The sequence below is a fragment of the Dermacentor variabilis genome, chromosome 7, assembly GCF_050947875.1.
Source record: "Dermacentor variabilis isolate Ectoservices chromosome 7, ASM5094787v1, whole genome shotgun sequence".
In the NCBI taxonomy this organism is placed as follows: domain Eukaryota; kingdom Metazoa; phylum Arthropoda; class Arachnida; order Ixodida; family Ixodidae; genus Dermacentor; species Dermacentor variabilis.
This window is the reverse complement of record NC_134574.1, coordinates 66,906,856-66,928,564: the sequence shown is the minus strand read 5'-3', so window position 1 is coordinate 66,928,564 and position 21,709 is coordinate 66,906,856. Positions and strand designations below refer to the sequence as shown.

General features: G+C 44.8%; 1 protein-coding gene across 5 annotated transcripts in view; it reads right to left on the bottom strand.

Annotated features, from left to right (window-relative positions):
* Positions 1 to 3,278: 3,278 nt before the first annotated feature.
* The window catches only part of LOC142586823 (phospholipase A2-like), a 34,536-nt gene continuing 16,105 nt past the window's right edge, over positions 3,279 to 21,709 (bottom strand). For 2 of the 5 annotated variants that reach the window (XM_075697689.1, XM_075697690.1), the window contains exons 3-7: positions 16,681 to 16,765; positions 14,717 to 14,889; positions 8,472 to 8,631; positions 5,341 to 5,490; positions 3,279 to 3,520 (exon numbers count right to left, since the gene is read on the bottom strand). In XM_075697689.1, the coding sequence (XP_075553804.1) occupies positions 3,358 to 3,520; positions 5,341 to 5,490; positions 8,472 to 8,631; positions 14,717 to 14,889; positions 16,681 to 16,765 (731 nt within the window). In that variant the 3' untranslated portion in view covers positions 3,279 to 3,357. Of the gene's footprint in view, positions 3,521 to 5,340; positions 5,491 to 8,471; positions 8,632 to 14,716; positions 14,890 to 16,680; positions 16,780 to 21,709 lie in introns of all 5 variants that reach the window. The other 3 variants (XM_075697692.1, XM_075697688.1, XM_075697691.1) reach the window with 2 other exon arrangements.

Genomic DNA, 21,709 nt, shown 5'->3' with positions numbered 1-21,709 from the left:
TACAGGCGTGAGCTTTAGTTGCTGGGCGATAGCGCATCTAACAGGTCTGTGCGAGACGCATCTCTGCGAAACTAAAACTGCTTCTCGATTTTGACATGGCGAATTATCCGTTCTTATTCATGTGCTGGCGTGTCCTAGCGGTAAAGTAGCGGGCTTGGGATCTGTAGGTCGGACAATCGAATCCTGGTCGGAGCGGTTTTAGTTTTACGTTTCTTTATTGCACTAAAACGCTATTTGTTGCTTTCTGCATTAAATATATATATATATATATATGGTGTCGACCGCAAGAACTGGGACGAGATTTTACCATAAGTTACATTTGCGTATAACACGGCGCGCCAAGAGACAACACGCGTGACGCCTTTCAACCTCGTTTACGGCCGGGAAGTGACAACCATGATGGACGCAATGGTTCCACACGAGTGTGATGACGACGAGACTGGGGCCGAGGAATTTACGCAACGCGCAGAGGAAGCCAGGCAGCTTGCGCGTTTCCGAATCCAAGAACTACAGGAATACGATGCCCGACACTACAATCTTCGGCACAGACCCGTCACATACAACGTCGGTGACCAGGTGTGGGTCTGGACTCCGATTCGTCGGCGGGGGCTGTCTGAGAAGCTCCTGCGAAGATACTTTGGCCCGTATACAGTTCTGCGCCGCATCAGTGATGTGAATTATGAAGTTGCCCCCGACAGCCATAACTGCTCCAAACGCCGGCGGCATCTGCCCGAGGTTGTGCATGCGCTTCGTATGGAGCCATACATTTCCTCATGACCGCAACTTTGCACTATCTGTGCACAGCCGTCGGCTGTGGGTGCATCGGGACGATGCCTTTTTTTTTTCAAGGGGGGGGGGGGCAAATGCCACATCCTATATGGTCGCCGCGGGTATGCGCCAGGCGATGAGAACGACGCTGAAGTAGCGCGCGAGTGGAAAAACAGTGACGACAACGACGTCGCGTTGACTGCTCTGATAAAGTGCTTTTACACCTCCTCGACACCGGCTTTCCCGTCTCCTACTGGGCTGTGACAATATTACGCAACCGAAGTGAAGGATTGCTCGTTCGGTCAGCGAAATGCAACAGTTTGCCTTCAACGTCATTAACCGTCCTGGAAAGCTCCCCGACGCAGCCGTTTTATCAAGTTTGCACATTCCGGAGACTGAAATAACTGAAAATCAGCATGTAGGGGGTGGGTGGGAGGGGGCACCTATTTGAGAACGCACAGAATAGATTGTACTGAAGGATGGAAAGTTCGTGGTACCAGAAACAAGTCGCCAGAAGATTTCGAGGCTTTATCACCACTGCCCCGACACGGGAGGGCATGACGGCTTTTGGAAGACATACATGACAGAGCTGCTGCGGTTCACGTGGAACAATATAAAACATGATGTACACGATTACGTAAAGACTTGCCACGATTGCCAAGAGAGAAAAGCAAAATATAGGCCTAAAGGAAAAGACCACACCTGCTCCTACAGTTTCCCGAGCTTAAAAAGAAAAGAGAAGGAGTGCGTAAGACGCAAGCTTTTCTTGTTGCTATTGACCAATGTACACGAATGGCAACTGCGAAACCAGGCAACGAAGACACCAACTCTGTCATTAATTTCGCTTATTACACAGGAAATGTTTACGAATACTAAAGTCATTGTCACCGACAAGGTCCGGCATTCAGAAGCGAAAGGACAAAAGCTTGGGCAGATCGAGGAAAAGGTGATCACCCGGCGCTTCACTACACCATACCATCCTGAGAGTAACGCTCTGGGCGAGCGATTGATCTTCGATTTGAATACATACATAACATTATATCCAAACTTTCCTGGCGGATGGAAATGCGCTCTGGAAGCTTCTGTCCAGCCTCACAACCACTCCTACACGGTTGGCCTTGGGTGCACACCTCATTTTGCTGCCTGTGGAACTAGACCAAGGCTACCGTCGGATCATCTGCTGGGATTGGCGGGCAAGGTAATTCTACAGCAACGGGCCAAAGCAGAAGAACAACAGCATCAGTACAAGCTGTCAATGAAGAAATGCTACGACTCGAAACATCGGTATAAAATTCCAGACATAAAACCAGGGCACTTAGTCCTTGTACGCATCAAGACGGCAAGTTGGGCCAGTTGGTTAGTGGCCATGTTATACCTTTCTTTTGTCCGTATCTTGTGTTGCGCTATAACGAATCTTACTATGAGTCTTTGTACGCAAAGGACTGAACGGGTTGAAGTCCCGATTCACCGGCCCCTACATGTCCCTACACAGGCCCCACACGCGGAGAGTGGGAAGTGCCTGAAACGGAATCTCGGTGAAGATAAGAAAGACGAAGACCGAGACTTGAGGTGCGAGAAGTTCATTAAAATAGTGGTCTAAGCAGACCCTCTCACTCTTATTTCCTTACAAGTGTGTAGGTTGAAAATGGCTTTTACAGCTAACTACTTATAACACACCCCAAATAATTATACATGTGTTATACGGAAACATAAAATATTGCCCAGCTATCCTTACAGGCAAGAGCCTGACACGTTCGTAGTTTATATCTGGTGCAAATGGAGGGGGGCGGAATTTTATGGCTGATCTCCGCACAAAACTTCATTGCGTCAGTAATAGCAGCGTTTGTATTAAATTCCCTATTACATTGCTCAAAGGATCAGGAAATTTATAGGCAAGTTTTTTCGGTGTCCTGGTAGGACTAAAGCCACAGTCTTTACATCTGTAGGATATGTGGGAAATGTCTTCTTAAGTGTTTGGGTTTAATACAGAAACTATAAAATTACTTATACAGAAGCTCCATAAGATTGCTTCATTGAATATAGAGTTCTCATTGTGAATGACTGCACAAGTCTACCGTATTTTTTTTTATTGCGATAGCATTTATAGAGGAATTGTACGTGCATTTCTGCCATCTGTGGTAGCCGTCGCCGTGAGGTTCCGTATAAAGTGCAAGAGCTATAATATCATCCCGGTCTGCCGTATGGTGTATGTGCGAGTAAAAACATGCCAGGGTGAGCCGGTGACAACGGTTCAATCTCGCACTCGCAAGGGAGAGAAGCGGAGAGGAAGCATGCCGCCTTCCGTCTCGCGTAAGGCTACGGGAGGAGGGGGCGCTACGGAAGGAAGCACGTTTTACTACGGGCGGCCCGGGTGGCTGTGCGCGCCCACCCGGGCCGCTGTATCTTCGAACAATCTATGGCGGGGACAGAGTCTGTCGTGCGCTGTCTTTTTGTGGCTTAGTTTAAGTTGATGCGAGACGCAGCACTTCTTGCTGCGTCTCTGCGTCAGTGCGCTCGCTGCTGCTGCCGGGCTTCTAAGAATGGCAAATAAGAGGTTTCCAAGAATGGCAATGTTTCATTCCTCATATCTTATTCTTCAGAAGTCCATAACACGTCCGCGTTCTTTTTGCTTTCTTTTGCCTTGACGAAAGCCTCAAGAAAGTTAGGTGGGTCGTAAGTACGCCATTTCTTGAGGTTCATTATGTCTATCTTGAATTTCTTGCACAGTCCCTTCAGCTTTGGCGCTCCCAACCTGCAATATGAATTGTAACATTCAGTTTTCTGCTTCTTGTTATTCATGATTTCCCTTCGAACAGCTACTTCAAAAGCAGCCGGCGACATTCATTGCTTTACCACTTACCAGACGCATTTCTTAAAAAGGCAGAAATTCCCTGAATAAAGCTGACAATGTTTATGTGGTTATTGTCAATTTTCAGCAATTCATTTTTTTTTGCTTATGGCAAACCATGTCTGCCGGTACAGGTAATGTTCCTGAGCAGACCTAATTGTGCTGCATGATCGTTTTGATTTTCGAAAAAAATTACTCCATGTAGATAAACAGCTGGTGCCATACGTTATTATCCAGTTTCTGTCAATTTCTTATTTCGACAGTAATCAACAGACCTGCACAGACAATAGTTTGCTTTCTGCAGCATATAATTCACAGTAGACTTATCTATGGCCTTAAGAAACCAGCGAAATAAACACCCTTTCGCTGCTATTATTTCGCTGATGCAGAGCGAAACGTAGCCCCAACATAATAAAATTATAAAGAGAGGGGTAATGGTGAGATGAGCACCACCAGTTTTGACGATATGGACGTGATATTCCAGGTAGGAAAAAAAAGTAAATCCAACAAGCTGCTACAACAATAGAAAGGTCGTGACACATACAGCCGCAAATCCACCCTTTGCAAATCCTTTAGTGTTTGGGAATTCAGGAGCAGGCTTTCATAAAAGGTTCATTCTTTTTTTACATGAGTAATACTCAGCGCGCGATGTTTTCAAATGCCACTTTGTCTCCTATCTGACAAAAACATATGTCTGTTCCGTGATATGTTTATACCACAGTATCGCCAAAGTTTGATTCAAAAAGAGGGGTCTCGTGGTAAGTCGGTGGGATGATGTGCGCGAAATAATCCTTGTTAGGCCATTGCTCAATGCATGGAAGAGTACAATTACAAGGCCAATGCGTTATGCCATCGGGCAGCGGCTGCAATTTCGCTACGGGGAAAAATCTTTGAGTAACGCCATCTTGTTCTCTCTGAGCACAGTTTTCAGGCCATCAAGAAACGATAACCGGTTGGTCTACTCTTCCCTAAAATTCCAACATGTTTGTTCAACTGAAATTGTGGGCACCTGTTGAAGCCTAACACGTCCTCACTGCTAGCACTGTCTCGATTAGAAACGTTGACTGGTATGGGGGATATGATTATATATTTTTCTATTGCAATTTCAATAAAATGCGCCGTCAGTGCTATGCAAGTTTTCTGCTCAAATCTTGTGTCACGTGTTAGTCTTTTTAAATGAAGTGTTTTTTTAGTTGTAGGTTACATCTGCTCTTATCTCTGGCAACAGCACAACTCGGCTGAAAAATCATACACGAACCTATCATCACAAAACTGTATCCGCGACAAGATAAAGCTAGCTGTGACTGCAAGCCCATCAACCTAACTCTAGTATCAATGCCGTGGGGCTTGTCCATGGCACAATTAGTTTCGGTCTCATCGGTCACAATTGCAACACTTGATTGAGGAGGCGATGAAAGCCATCGGGTAAGATAGGCTCAAGTGGTACAACTTCTCAAGCGAGTCCAAAGAGAAAAACAAGGGGGGAGGTGGGGAATTCATTTTGTTGCACCTACCACCGCCCCTTTTGATATGGAACTACCTTCTCTTCACCGAAATAGTGATATTCCAAATGTCTGCAAATAATTCGCGTTGTGAATCTCCAACTCAGCTAACAACTCTATCGTCACAAAAATGTCTGCGCACTTGATTACAGTTAGCATACCCCTACAGCTGGAACAGTTTAGAAAGAGTGGCCACAATACCTTGAGTAGCGGCAATCTCACCTATTTTTGTCGACACATTTTGTTGGACGACCAAACTTGTAGCACTTTGTCCTAAGTAGGTCAAAATAGGTGACACCAACAGAAAGAGCAGTGACACTTGTGGCTTTCGCGAGACAGTTGAAAAACTGTTTATCTGCGTCGCAGTTCGTCCTGTAAAAGCAAGGTTAACGTCCCGTAAATTTGGTGCTAACGCTTCCGCAAAATAGCGTATTGTGGGAGGACCAAATGTTCAAAACCTTATCACACTCTTGAAATACAAACGTTCTTAATTAAGAACTTGCGATCTATGAGCATATAAACTTTCGACTACAAAACCGCGCAATTTTCATTCGATTGGCATTCATTTCCAAAATTTCGCATCTACTTGTTCCCATTTGTGCACAGGCTACAGGTTCAATGCGTTTCAATCACATAGCGCAAAAACTGGTCGATGTGGTCTACTTTGTTGAATGGTTCGTCAACTTTTACCAATAGTGGGCGATTGTTTGCTACTACGAAATACATTATCGCTGCAAATAGTTTTCGGTTGTCAACGAAATATATAAAACAAATACGTTTCTTATAGTGTCGGAGGATCTGAAACAAGAAATGTACTGGTTGCACATATGTAAAGAAAAATGTAATTAAATGGTATGTTCAGGGAACAAGAAAAGTGCCGCAGCAATATATAAAGCAGTTAGATTTCTTCTACCATAAATGAGATCTAAGTTTTTCTGATGCCTGCATGTTTGCGGCCCAGCTTTGGTTCTCGTGTTACGGCTTGTTCTCCTCACGGTTCGTTTTCCCATATTTAAAATCATAGCGCATTGGTGTGTCAACTCCTGGTGCTGACGTTCCTAGACATAATGCTGCATACACGACAAAGCGTAAATGGAGAGATACGGCTTCATTAGAACACCAGGGTGTGAATTATTTTTTTCACAACACAGACTACTGTGTTGTGAAAACCTTGCGGCTTTCCGCAGAACTATTACGTCAAACTCTCGGCTTAGCCTCGTGCTGTAGACGAATTCGACTTCGCCTTGCCATCTGCTAGCCGCCTGGTTAGTTTAGATAGTAGAGCGGCTGCCCCGGAAAAAGGGTGGTCCCGGGTTCGAGTCCCGGACTAGGACGAATTTTTCTTCAGCTGTGAAGCTTTTCTTTTGAGGAACCCGTATGTGTTTTCTTTGTAGCAATTGATATTAACGGGTGGATGTCGGATTTTCCCTCTATTAAGACTACGGTCCCTTTTTCAACACTACATTAGAATTTTGAAAAAACTTTATGGTATTTTGTATTAAGATTGTACAAAGAAATTTTTGAATCGCTTTATTTAAATTCACTGCTAACACTCCGCTTTTGAAACACCGTAATGAAAGAAACCGGGTTAGCACGTGATTGTGTGTCTAATGACATCAGCCCAAGCTGAATGATGTGGCGTAAATCGCGGACAAGCAAACATGCCAACTATGCAGCAAGAGTTGTTGCAAACTGCAATTTATTGGCACTCAAGGGTTCGACAAAAGAACACAAGCGCTTTTCTGGTAAACGACCACGTCAGTGTTATTTGACGTTTCGGAATGCGTAGAGTAGACATAGGACGGCATCAGTTCGTAAAAGGTGTTTGCAAGGAATCAACACTATGCAATCTCCCTAATTGAAGCTGTCTTCATGTGTCAACTTGTTTGGTTCGACTAAAATATCATGTATTCACCTACTGTCATATTGCAATAAATAAATTCTGTGTGATATGTCGTCTAGCACTGCACAAAATTCATTGTTGTCCTGGCTGGGAGTATTAAGCCATTGTTTGCGCATAAGTGTCATGTCCATGGCCTCTGATGGCACCAAAGTACACAATGTTTTCCCATTGGGTATTTCAAATTTTGCGTCATGTTTAAGCAGATACATAATTTTTAACCCATGAAACAAGCAAATTTCAGCGTTTTTAGCTATGCGGGACACATTCGTTCCGATGTTCAATCAGTCATTAGATTGTAGGCGCTGTCCCAAGTAATGCAAAATTTAATGTATGAATGTTGAGTTCTCACCAGTATTAGTAGATAAGGCGTGAACATTTCGCTAAAAGCTACTGTGCTCCCCCATCTAACATATGTCACTGAAATTAAGCTTCAGTTCTATTACTCAAACCCCATCAATTGATCGATCCTCTAAGAAAATATTACGGCACTGACAACTGAAACGTTTCTCTGAAAGAAGGCATGGTGAATACTTGACTAATCTGCCGCCCGAGGCATCGTTAAATCTCTACCAGGGAGACAGAGATGGACTGTGAAATCGCCGTCATGTTATTTAAAGCATTGGTCTAAACTTCTAAGGCAACACACCATTCTCAATGGCAAACAAACCTAATGGTACCTTGACCGAAGAACTCTGATATGCACAAGGTCATTAAATGCAAATTCATTTCTTGAAGGCAACTGGACTATAGAAGCACTTGTGATTAAACGTCTGCATCTTAACAATGTGAGGTATTGGTCGACTTGCCTGGTACTTCAAAGATAAACAAGTACAAAATTAACAATGAAGCGGAAGCATACGGGGAATTGGCTCAGAAATAATGTTTTTGTAACAGTTCCGTCATTATAGATATTCGACCATGTTGAAAAACATGTTAACAGTGAAGGTGAACCGGATGCAATCATTGAAGCATGAAAAGCATTTCAACGAACCATTACAAAGCAAAACTTGGGTGTTCGATACGTTAGTTTTGTGACACTCTGTACTGCTCAGAAAAATTGGAGGGGCTGTTTATGGTTCCTCTAAATATCAGTTGTATTTCCGCGCCCGTCCTGTCTCCTGCCTCGTCCGTGATTATTTTGTGTTCGTTTATATGTTTCAAACGTGTGACGTAAAGTTCATTCATGGGTATGCACACACTGACTCTCCATCCGTTTAACTTCCTGCCCTTTTTCCCTCACCCACGTGTAGAGTAGCCAACAGGGCGCTGGCATATTTGCCAACCTTTCATTTTTTTATCTGTCTTCCTGCTCTCTCATACGGGTCGCATCCAGTGTGGTCAACGTACTTTACGAAAGAAGACGCTCACTACTTGGCAAATGCAAACTCGTCCGCTTGATTGCGGTAATCGTCACATTCCAGAGCACAAATGCATGACAAAGTGAGCTCACATTGTATAAAGATACTGGTTCTGCAATCCGTGGCTTGACTTGTTGGGCGGTATGCTCTCCGCAGCGAAGTCGTGGTCACGGCAGCATATGTCTGCATCTGGGGCCTCTCCCAGATCTGTGTAGTTTCTGGCCACGTTACCAGCGCCACACCACTTGGTTCCTGCGCTGGGGAATTTTCACATACCTTAAAGCGCAATACCAAGTTCGCGTAACCAATACATCGAGCTAGAGGAAGTTTCACTTTAGGACACGCTCTTATTTTAACACCTGTAAAACGTAAAAATGCTCTCAAGAGAACCGCTGAACCAACTTGAGCAAGAAGTGTTCGATTTAAAAAAAATCCATATTTGTGCCTACTCTTGGTGAAATTTCAATTTAGTGGTTGTAGTGGTTTACAAAAATTGCCGCACATCGGCAACGTTAAGCGAAACTGAAGCACAGATTTTACAAATCCAAAGCTCAGGATGAAAGAAAGATAAAATGGCTCTTTGATTCATAAAATTCAACTGGTTTCATGGCAACTCATATGGCATCTCTTAAAGTATTTCAACACCACAAATCAGATTACTGCTCACGTGAAGTTGTTACAGTGTCTACAAGAGTTGTCCAAACATTCTGCTCGCAAATCAGTCGTGTATTACAAAGACATGTAAAATAGATCAATTTGCTTTTCATTAGTTGTGACGTTTGGTTCAGTTTGCGCAATCGTGATATTGTTTTTTTGTTGCTGAATAAAACGTTTAAAGTTGATCCCGGCCTCGCTTTCTTATTTTCTGATTGTTAAGAATGCTCCTAAAGCAAAAGACGGACTTAACTAAAAATCATTTTACCGCATTTATGATTTAATCTTTTTGTCTTTTTTTTTAAATACAACAAAGCTCATCAAATTCGGTGCACTGCACGACGAGAAAGAGGTGTTCCCATCTGTTTAGCGAGGAGCCCCCTGAGTAAAGCTTCCTCTTAAGCTTATATCGCGCGAAGCCAACAAACGCTGACACCAAGGAAAACATAGGGGAAATTACTTGTGCTTAATAAATGGAATGAAGAAACGATAATGTTCATTGAAATTAAAGTGGATGAAAAAACAACTTGCCGCAGGTGGGAACCGAACCCACAACCTTCGCATTTCGCGTGCGATGCTCTACCAATTGTGCTCTACCTGTCAGCGTTTGTTGGCTTCTCGCGATACGTCTAATAAAAATCGGGCCCCTCGGTTAACCCCCTTTCTTCTCGTCTCTTAAGGTTAGTCACTCTCCTCGTCACGCATATCACGCCGAGCCAGCTTGCGCCCATAGTAGCGGCCTATTTTCTGCGAAATGTTTCTTTCGTACGAATGATCCTGGCAAATAAAAAAGATTTAACGGTGTTTTAAGCGGAACTAGGACATCAGAAACGCACAGTGAAGAGCTTAATGCGAGACAGAGGGAACCTACAGGCAATTAGATTGTAAAGATGGTAGTCTGATTTTAACCTGATTCAGGTGAGTTTTCAGGTGAGGTTGTATTTGGTTCTTTCCCCCATTTCGCGGATGCTGTCTTGCCGAGAAGTTACGAATTGGGTCACTCGGTGTGTGCCCAAATATCGTGTGGCCGATGCATTTATCGGGTGTAACCGATGTAAATATCAGTGGCCGATGTATCGGGTGACCGATGCAGTTCGAACACAAGGTTCGAACTACCCTAGATATCAACATTCCCATTTCATCTGTCTAAACCCCTAACTTCGTCTTTAACAACCCGTCTGTTACCTGTCTAGAGCACGTATAAGGTTCCATCTTCCAGTTTAATGCCGGAGCTGAAGCCATACCCTGTCCTAGTCGCCTTACACGCAAGGCACAGTTTCTTCGAGACCGCCATCTTCTCGAATGTCACCAAGTGCCTTCTTTTTGAAGTGGGGTCAGTTATCACCTGAGAGCAAGCGCAATAACTCCTGCAAGTAATCAGACAGCATTCCGGTGGTTGAGTTTTTGCAGCAGGTGGAGGCCGTGAAGAGTGAAGACCTTGAAAACGCAATTATCACTATTTCCGACCAGTCTGCAGTGGCAGAATCAACAACCATGCACGTGATGCCATTACGCGCCGTTCCAAAGCAATGAATTTGGGTGTACGCACAAAGCCTGCTCGACCCAGGAGTGGCTGGTTGTCATCATTTGCGCCTGCGTGATCCTCAAGGTGGCGTCCCCCTTGTTCTCAGCATAAACCTGCTACGCTGATACGTATGAACAGTGCTACGGAAAGGGAGACTAACTAGCCACATACAACGTTAAAAAGCCGCTAAAAGCTGCTATTGTGGAAGCAGGGCCCACACTTTATATATCTTTATAAGCTAAGTATGCTACCGCTATCAAATTCTAAATCAGTCAATATTTCAAGCCAGCGGGGGATTCATACAATGGCCTTAGAAAACGGGGGTAATAAAAAGAATGCAAAATATTTAGAACGATTATTTTGATTCATGACTTAAATATACTCCCTGATCTTGAAGTCATGATTAGGTTCTCAAATATCTCGCGAATCCCGTATAGACAACTTGTCGCACTGGTTACGGGCAAATGGGTACGGGCCACTGGTGCCTATACTTGGACAATGGCCCTAAAAGGGCATGTGCCACTGAACATGTGCACAACAGCGAGCAGAAAGTGAAGAAGTTGGCAGCAGAAAATACAAGTCTGCCGTAGTGAAGTGACTAAAATTAAATATAATTTCCATTATTTTGTTCGAACATTTCCGTCATTATCGATAGCTGCTTTAACATTTGTTTAGTAATTGCGCTAAGAGAAAAAGGTACGCTCGACGCTGATTCTGACATGAGCGTGAGGACCAGCGAATTTTTTTTTATGATTTGTGGTACTATTTAGCAGCGATCATTTGCGAAGATTCACTGCAAAATAACTGTGGAGTTGCAGCGTTCCCAAATTTGTGCGAAAGAATACCTTACTACACATTAAAAAGACTTGTTCGTACTTTTTATGAAACAGCAACTTGCGCTTAATTTACTCTCAACGTTGTTACGCTCCCGCATGACCAAATACATCGACAGCTTAAATATTTTGCATATTGTCCAAGCCAGAAATTCCGCAAGACTCTGAGACAGACATTACCTCGGTTTCGCCACATGCAAGAACGGCAGTAGCACGCCGTCTTTGTTTTATTTTTGCATTAGATATAACTCATTAGTAGCATCACCTAGTGGTACTTCAAAGCCAGTGAAAAGACTACAAGTTAAATGTCTGCAGAAACTCGGTAATAAATGAGTTGCCCGCGGTCGTTCGAGCCCAAATTTACGTTGACGAAAAAGATTTTCCATAATGAGTGCTACATACGCTGTCAAAACGCCGATAGGTACAAGTGACCTCCTGAAAGAAAGAATACTGTTGCACTGGACATCATTCGAGAACCCGCCGTGATAGGTAGTGGCTATGCGTTTAGTTGCTGAGACCGTGTTCACATGTTCAGCGCTCTCGGCCGCGCTTGACTTGTGCATCGTGTGTTCGCGGAACGTTAAAGAAACACAGCTCATCAAAACAACCCCACGGCGTGAATCGTAATCAGATCATGGTTATGGCACCTAGAACTCCAACAGTTGCCTATATTTTCTGTATTCTTTAAATTTAATATCAGAACATGGGGAACTCCTGCGTACGTGCCCAGGTTTGAGGCATTGCTAAAGCAGTGCAGACTTCGCAGAGCGAAATTAGATACCCCGACAGAACTTCCCGTGCGTTAAGTACTGGTGTAATTTGAAAATTGGACAACCGAGTTGACCGAAGAGCACATTGCTTGATTCGGGAATCGTAAGGAACACGGGAGGCCACTTTAGAAAATACTTCCTGTAAAAATTTTCTTTTTGGAGACTCTCTAGTAAGCTGAATAAGCTGAAGATTAGCAAATGTGACCAAAACTTGAAGTGCAGTATTCATTTCATACGATGCCGTTTTGTTTAGTTCTCTATTTGAGCCTATCAATAAAGCTGTTGATCATGTAGCAGCAGCAGCATCGGCGTCGCACGAGAGATGACGTAGACGCTCGCGTCTACACGAGGCACGAGAGGCTGGCACGCTCCGGCACGGGCTAGCGTTCCGAAGGAGATGAAAAAATACTACGCTAAGAGATCGAGTTAAAGTGAGACTTTAACGGTCTACGTGGTCGCACGTCGCCACAATCAAATTGATCAATTTTTATGGCTATGCAAGGAAATAGTTACGCTCTGCAACTAAATAAGCTTTGTGCTGTTGTGATATTGTTCTGTGTTGTGCCTGTTGGCGTATGCTTTATGGTCCCACTTATGCCCAAAAAGCACCTTCATTTCAGAACGATTTCCATTTCCTAGGAGAGAACGCCAAATATAATTACGTTCTTTTTCTCTCAGGCGACGCTTCAATTCTTCTGCTTCCCATTTTAGATTAAACGTTCTGCTGTGTCTTGGTGCCCTCAAAGAGAAATTGCTACTGCTACAAAATGTACGAGTCAGTCTTACCCACCTTCTGACACGTCTTTCTGAAGAGCCCCCGATTACAATCATGATATTTATTTTTCTTCTGTTACGTGTATTGCGCTGGAAACAAATCCTATTTCTTTATTTTAAATAATGTCGCCATAATGTCGTTCAATGAAGTCACACTCGCTTGTACAATTAAAGCTTTCTACCGCTGTGAATGACCAATACTGTGAATGAACACCTAATTTCGTGAGTTTATAAATCAGATATTATGTAATGCGTCCGACTAACTGCATTCTTGTTTCTCCCGTCATTTTATTTATTTACTGTGCCTTCCGTTTAGTCAACAGACGACGAGCCCATAAGACAGCACAAATTTTAGAAAAATATAATCTAGATCAAATAAATATCTGGAATCAAGAATTTACTCTATATCATAACTTTTTTCCTCCGGTTAACAATGCGCCAATATAGCTTCAATCTATAGCAGTGTAGTGTATGTCATTGTCATTCCGAGACTACATAACTGACCTTCCTTGAAGGATTCAATTGTTCATTTTTATTTCTGGTGGAAAAAAGGAACAACCAAAAAAGAGCAGCAACCAGCAATAACTACGTTGTCAGAGTGCAGCTTTTAGGCGCCCGTTTCTGCCTCAAGAGTCTGCGTCGTGAGCGCAGATGGCGCTGGTGGTGTAACCGAGCGAACGAGCGTAGCGGAGGATGAAAGATGCGAGTCGCGAACAGCGGAGACCAATCAGAGCAGCCCCTTCAGTGGCGTGCACGCGCGAAGCTGTTACCATGCAGACCAGCCCGAGCGCTTGATGCGTACTCATATCTGACCTCAGCCGCACCGCTCGTTTCGTACTGTGCTCTGCTCGCGTCAGCTCTCGGTCGCGTTTGTTTGGTGTGCTTGGTTCGGTCTCTTTCGCCCTTGTGTCGAATGTCGTGGTTTGAGATTATATTGTAATCTGATTGTATATCTGTGACACAAATGGTGTAGTACTCACTGGAAGCCACACGGCACCTGCGATTACGCTAGAACCTTCGACGAGTCATGTATAAAAGCCAACGAGCTTGATCCGTAGATTAGATTTTCAACGATTTCCGACTCTGCTACATGTCTCTGTGAAATTATTTGCCTCAATATATCGCGAAATGAAAACACGTATAGAGCTGCGCTCAAATTTCGCATTAGGGAATGTCGTAATCGTCGGTGAATTTTTTGTAAACTATGAGAACACTAATAACTAGTGCAAACCAACCGAAATCTAACATTCTGCCTATATTCTAATAATATCACCTACCGTAAGCGTCGGGTTAAGTGCACAGATCTTGCCCATGGAAAACAGTATTTCTAGACGTATTATCAACTCTACCGGGCTGAGGCAGTGGATTTACTCATAATTTCATCATTTTCGCAGATACTCAGGCTGCAGTTCTCTTCTTTGCTTTCCGTTGTTATGCTATAACAAAACTCTTGAAAATTGAAATCGAGGCAATTTTTGCTGCGTGTAGTTACTGATATTGTATAACACAGTGAGGAGCCACTGATCGGACGATACTTTAGATCCAAGCATAATAAAAGCACGCAGTCTTCCCATTCGCCCAACGACGCAGGCTCTTCCCCCTAAGCTTCCTGACAAATGAAAACGTTAGTCCCGCTCATGATTATCCGATCACCTCCTTTAACTGATCGTCCTTGTCTCCCCTTGCACGCTGATCCACACTAATAAATCGAAAGCCAACGCCAGCCACGGTATTTCTGTAGAATGAAAACACCACTGCTAACACGGTCTTACTATAATTACCTGGAAATGCTAGGATTCCTTGAAATTTCTTGTCCAAAAGTTTAGCGAAATAGGAGCCTTCAACGTTGCGCGGCCGCTGCGTACACTGGTGCACTACGTCGTCCATTTGGTGCTTGTTTACACGATCCACCACGTGTTTGGGAATAAATGAAAGGGCTTGGTCAATAAGCTTCCTGCGGAAACAGAAGGAATCAAGAATCACTACCGTGTTCCAAAAATGCGGCTAATGGTGGATAGCCACGGTACACTGTACTAAAACGAAATATATACAGCGGTTTTGTCAACGTTAAAATAAGCTGGAATTCCTTGTGTAACGTGTATAAAGCTTTACTGTCACTTAGCACATGAATCCTTAGGCATGGCTTTACGTACAGCAAATATAATTAACAGCATAAGCCCTTTGTGATTCGTGACCTAACATCATGCATTTAGGGCAACGGAGAAACACGGTCCTTACAATCTGCAAAACCTTATGATTGAAGACGAGAGCTTAGGCGATGTCTCCAGCCGCGAGTTTCTATAGTTTTATTACTGGAGGTAAATGGGGCCGTAGTGCCTGCGACAGCGTACTATAAGAGTTATGGAATGACAGACAGTACACGAAGCAACCATTGTTGTGTCCTTATTTATTTTACTATATTTTATTGCTGTCATTTGGAGGTACTATAACGCTAATTTGCGACTATAAATTATTTTACAACCTTTCAGACAAGCTCTAATATCCTTTCACGAAGAAGCCTCCACAAACCGTAGCACCGATTTGGCCGTCACCCTTGTGTGACACTGGGGTCGAAGAACTGCTGCTGCCATGATATAACGAAATGAAACTATCGTTAAAATAATGGTGGCGCTCGGATTGCTCTTGAGAGAGCGTAATCAGTGAAATTAAGCTGAGAGCCCACTTTTCTAACTTGACCTGTTTACCCATCATAGAAGGATTCTTCCCTCTCTTAAAGTTTTTTTACTCGACGATTCAAAACCACATAATTACGTAGTGTGGTTCTCCATAGTTGGCTTTATTCTGCTCCTTTTCAGCACATGTAATGACACACCGTTGGCAACATAAAAGGACGATTGTTTGGGCTAGTTGGTTTTCCATTCTTATATTGCGTGGGACAGCGCGAAGCAGGGACAAGGAACGCAAGAAAAAGCGCTTGTCCTCGTTTTTCTTTCTGCGTCTCTTGTCCCTGCTTCACGCTTCCCCACACAATCCAAAAACGTCGGCAACAACTTGATCTGAGGGAGTTGGTTCATCTTGAAGCTACAGTGAAGCAATGCCAAAGGAAAGGACTAGAAAACAACCGCAGAAGGCAATACTAATCCTGTTCTGGTTGGTTTCTTAACCTCGTCGCTGCGCGCTGCTTCAGCATGCCTTCAAAACAGAAATGCACTTTCGCATTCGACGCCCCCATTTGCTCGTGGGAGCCGCATACGGGAATTGAAGCCGTGATATCGTGCTCCAGCTATGAACGCTACACCCTCTGTGACGGGCTTCGGTCCGTCTGGTTGAACCCGTCTCGTTGGTACGATCTCCCCAGCACACGGCACAACACCTGCCACTCGAAGCCTGGAACAAAACTCCGGTGTGGACATCAGTAAGCTCTGATTTCGGTTGAATTCTAGACCTGTTGTACGAAATTTCCTTACGCAACACTTGTTTTGTCACCTGAAGAGGATAACGAATTTTGGCAGGCATTGAGGATGTCAACAAATTTTGTGAGGTGTGTGGTGTTCTACGATACTACTGCGAAAGCACGGCTAGGCATTCCTGAGGCTGTCTGCGTGCATTATGTGCCTTAAAAGGAGTTCCTATTGGTTCCTCTTTCTTAAATAGGCAAGGTATGCCATTGCCGAAAGGAAATCTTTCCAACATTATATGTATGCAACAAAGAAATTTCACTGTTTGGTCGCACTATATTTTGCTGACCGTGCAATAGAGAGCAACGCTGCTAAAAGGCACTCACCTGTCACCGACCATGTTGCAGGATAGAAAGTGGCCTTCGCTGTCCTTAAAGGCTTCTGCAAGTCGGTGACCCCCTGAATGGGCATCTGTAAAAACGAGACTACGTAGAGAGTACTTGGGTTTCAGAACGAGGGCGTTAGTGACGTCGTTGGGTTAGTGACGTCGAAGATAGAAGACTTTTTCTTTGAAGCTTTGCCACAACTGTTCAACGTTCGAATCATCCGCTAATGTGTCAAGCGTTGGCAAGTACGAATCTAACGACTGGTTTATAAAACAGTAATCACCCTTACAATACAAGTACACTTCTAGGCGGTTTCTTCACCACGGGTACATTTTTAACACTAACGTCAGCAATAAGAATCTTATGGTCCCTCAATCCAGGTAGTGTGTGAACGTCTGATACAATACCAGACCAATGCCTCCTTTAGAAGATGCCTGCCGCATGAGCTGTAAAGCTGGTTCCGGCCCCTCTCCTCTTTCTTCCTCTCTACCTGGGTCGGCTGCGAGCGCTACTTGAGGCCGCTGCTCCAAACTGGAATCACGTCTCTTTGCCTCCGAGATTTTAGCAGCGTCTGTTGCGATCCCGGAGGGAAGACCGGCGGTCCCTCGTCAAGCCATTGGTCGAGCGCTCGCCAGCCTAGTAATCATCACTTCCTCCGCAACAGGAAGTAGGGTCAGCAGCGAGCGCCATCTCTCCACGACTACTTTTAACTACAGGAACCTCCGCCAGGCCCCGCACACTCTCAAGTTCAACAAATGGCCACAGAGGGCGAAAAGTCAATCGAGGCGCTTTTCAGCGTAAGCGCGCAAGTGTAGCTACTGTAATTTGGTCGAATACTTTAATTTGTGCTTTCTCTGCTAGGGGCGCTGAACATGCCGGATTTTTTACTTTACCCAAACCATTGACATAAACAATTGAGGTGTCTAAGGATGTTTTGTTACCTCAGACAAATAGGCAGCTGATTTTTTTTAAATTCGATTGTTGAAGCTGGTTTTTAGTCATAGCGTCAAGGTTTTTGTACTTGATTAACCACCGACAGCCGACAGCCTATTGGTATCGATGTGTTTCCTGGCCGTTGGCGTTCGAATACTACGGCGGTAAAACATTTTCGAAAGCATGCTGGTTTCGTCTGCGAGTCATTACATAGACTTGCTGTAAAGAGGTCTACTCTTGGCAAAAAATACTGCCTCATTTTGTTTTGGGCGTTGATTATCATAATGAATGCGGCGGAGGTTGAGGGAGTACGCTTGAAGGTACGTTTTTATGCCGTTGATCTCCATAACACCGTAAGTACGCAAACCGATGTCGCAGAACACCCGATGCATCATTGTGTGTTCTCCGTCATCGCTTGTTTGCTGTACGCCTACTAATTCTTCATTTCTTCTTCAAGTGTTGTACCCTCCTTTTGTCCTTGTTCTCTTGTGCTTCACTTACAGTATGTCGTTCCGTCAGCTGTAATGCGCATTTGCAAAACCAATACGTTTGATAAGACGCAGTGGTTATCATAATTTTACTACACATGTATTAAGCTGGCACATATGGTTCAGATACACATGCCTGTTTGCGGACTTGCACGACGTTGATGCGGAGATTACGATAATTATGACACCCTTAAGGAAGACGCAGCTGACGGCGTTCTTTGTTGCGTTCTGTTGCGTTCTTTCCGCCAAACTACCCGGCCTGGTAGTGCTGTAAAGATGCTGTACAAAAGTGACACGCGGTGAGAGGGAAATTATTATACTTAGCAGCCGACCGTATGTTTTGTAGCTTAGGTCTTCTTTCTTATGCGCCTGTTCTACCCTTATTAATGAGCCATTTCTTGACTATGTTCTTGACTATGTAACCGCGTTTGTGTGGATGCGTAGACGTGTGCTCTTTGTTGCACTTGTAAAATGCAAATAAAATATTTTCAGGCTTACTCAATCTTTGGTGTCGTGTGCGTTTATTCCAGTCGAGGCCATCGTGCCACCTGGAAACCGCATTCTGTCAGTAGCCCTACACGAAATGCAACAGCTGGAGCGCGGCGGCACAACTCGGGGTAACGGCGGCGTAATAAACGAAAACCCGCTCGGGATGCCCTTAAAAGTCAGTTCAGAGTGTGCCTCAACTCGATATGACTCAGCGCTACATGTATTCTGCTGCGCCTCGATCGTGCTACCGCCAGTTTGGTTGCTGTGTGGCAAACGTAGCGCCTACATATATATGTAGGCGCTACGTCTGCCACACAGCAACTAAACTGGCGGGTGCACGATCGAGGCGCAGCAGCCAGAAACCCAGTAAAGCAACAGCACACCTGGTAAAGCCAACGGCCAAACTGTGCAAAACCCCGTTTCAGTTTCCTGTTGTACAGCGCCACCTGTGGTCGCATACTTTAGTTCACGACGCCACCGCTACGCTTATTTCCGTAGCACTGTGGAAGGTACAGTTTCCCTTCTCTAAGTTTGTATGGGTGTTCTGTGCCTCCGCTTCAAACTGGAGTTTTGCAAGACGCGTAGCGCCACCTGCCGGTGCGAAGAGGTAGTAATTGAGTAGTGCGAAGCCCGACTCCCTTGCTAAGTTGCCTATGCAGCTAGCGACTGCGAAACAATTTAATTAGATTTTGGTCCATATTGCGAGCGTTTTGTGCATTAAACAGCAAGACAGAGAGCTATGAATTTCTCCGCTACTCGGACGCGCCGCCGAACTGCCATAAAGCGCTTGCTGGCTCACTAGTCAGACTGACGGCGGCAACGACGGCAGCCCCAATAACTCCGCGCGCTACGAAGAAACGCCGTAATCGACGCTTCTCTTGTGTTGTAAATTGCCGTGAACCTGAAGGACTGAATAACATCGTTCAGTTTTACGGATTTCCATCGCGATCGTATGAAGGGGAAAGGCGAGAGCGCTGGATACGGGCCGGCCCGTTCAATATGTTGGGTAATCAAATTACTGCATTCCCCACAGCACAGCGGCTCGCATGAGAAAGCGCGATGATGCTGTTCTGCTGTAATTGTGTTGCGTAGTCCTGACGGAGGACCGTGGCAACCAAGCGAAAACTCAAGAATCCACAGCCGCCACTCCGTTGGCAACACAGAAAACGTTGCGAACCATCCTGCGTATGTGCCATCGATATTTTCCGTCCGGCTTTGCTTAACTCAAGGTGAACGGAGAGATTTGGCTGACCAGCTTAACCAAACATTTTCGGCGTTCGTGTTGTCCACTTCCTTAGTGCAGCACGCTAGTGAGGTAGCTAGGCTCAGTGGAGCCCTGGAATAGGGGCCCACCCTTGCCGGAAGAGGCTCCAAGTCGCCGGCGCCCAAGAAGACGACGGAGACCTCGGGACGCTAAATACTTGAAGGAACCAAATAAAGTTTTCTCTCTCTCTCTCTCTCTCTCTCTCTCTGTCTACTCTTGTGTCCTGTCTGCACGCCTCACTTCTTTTTTGCATACCAGGCATTATGGCTCATTTACAAAATCAAAATCCTGTTCTAGAGCATCGTTGTATCGCGAGCTCCTTTCTAGTTTCAGTATTTTGTATGCCATGCGCCGATACAACAAGCACGTTTCGCAATGTGCGGAGCTTGCTCGACTGCGTTTTTCAAATGTGAGCAATAAAGTTGCTGTACAAGCACTAGATGAGTAATTGCGAAGTAACGCACGTGTGTAAAAAAAATGTCACGTTTATTTACATTTACTTGTGCGCGTATGTTGCTTGAAGCGTCTGCTAAACGTTCAAAGGTCTGAGCGACGCTGTAGTTCCCGCTAGACAGAAAGATACGGCGCGCAGGCATCGCAGGAAGCTTACTTTCGTTATGTTTGCACGCTGTTTGCTGCATTGGAAAACGTTTTCTGTTTGCTGCCCTGAAAAAGGCTATGGAAGGATGTACTCTGTAACTAATTGCGAGAAAGAACATTACGATAAAATACATTTAAATATAGGAGATACTTAAGTCATGTCTTCAGGACATATTCAATATGAACCAATTTGAAATGCTTAGATTTTTAGGCTGATATGCCTATAGACAAACCTGATGCTCTCTGTATTTGCGAGTAGCAGCACGCCGAAATAACACCTGATATTTATTTGATATTGTACGCGTACTTCGCCCTGCTGAGCTTCCTTTCCGAAGCGTGGATGGGTGGAAGAAGCTTTCCAGGTCCTTGATTTTTAGGAAACCGTGCCTCAACACAAACGAAAGAGGAGGATCCATTGTGGCATATGCACCTTTGCTTGCAGACAGCTCTTCTTGAACTACTCCGCGCCATGGCTGCGATGGGAGCGCTGGTGACGGGTTTTTCCGCAGCGCCGCCTAGGTAGAGTCTGAGGTCTATGGGAAAACTAGCGACGCGGCAGGCATCTAGTAAACGAGGCAGTGACCAGACCCATCACACAACATTAAGTCTAAGACATGGCCAGTGCTATCGTTACGCGACACACTGAGGGCATATTGTTCAAATGCATGAGTGTTCATTAGATCAAAAAAACGAGGAGTGCAAACAACCATGAACAGAATTCCTGAAAACTGCACATGATCAGTCAATTTCCGGTAGGTTAAAGTCACCTCCGATCAAGACACGGTCATTTTTCAAACATTCCAGAAAGTCAGAAAGCTTCATGAACTGCTCATACGACGCGCTTGGTGGACGATTGGTATCGCATTCAGCTGCTGTCCCGAACAAACAGGGTTAGAAACCAACCATGGCACCAACTTGGGTCAATGGACATGTGGCACTGGGTATGTGCCGCTGTGTCACTGTACAATGGCAAAAAAAGCGTCCTTCGCATTTATCCGATGCTCGATGGAATGAAACCCATGCAATGCGTGGACGTTGCGATGGCTCCACTGGATGACGCTAGAGGGCGCAGTGGGAAGTCGGACGGACGGACAGACGGACAGGCAGACAGACAGACAGACAGACAGACAGACAGACAGACAGACAGACAGACAGAACTTTATTGATGGTCTTGAGGAACCGCGTCAGAGTACCTCCCTTTTCAGAGAGTCCCCGTAGCGTCGCGGGCCACACCCACGTCCGGATCAGAAGATCG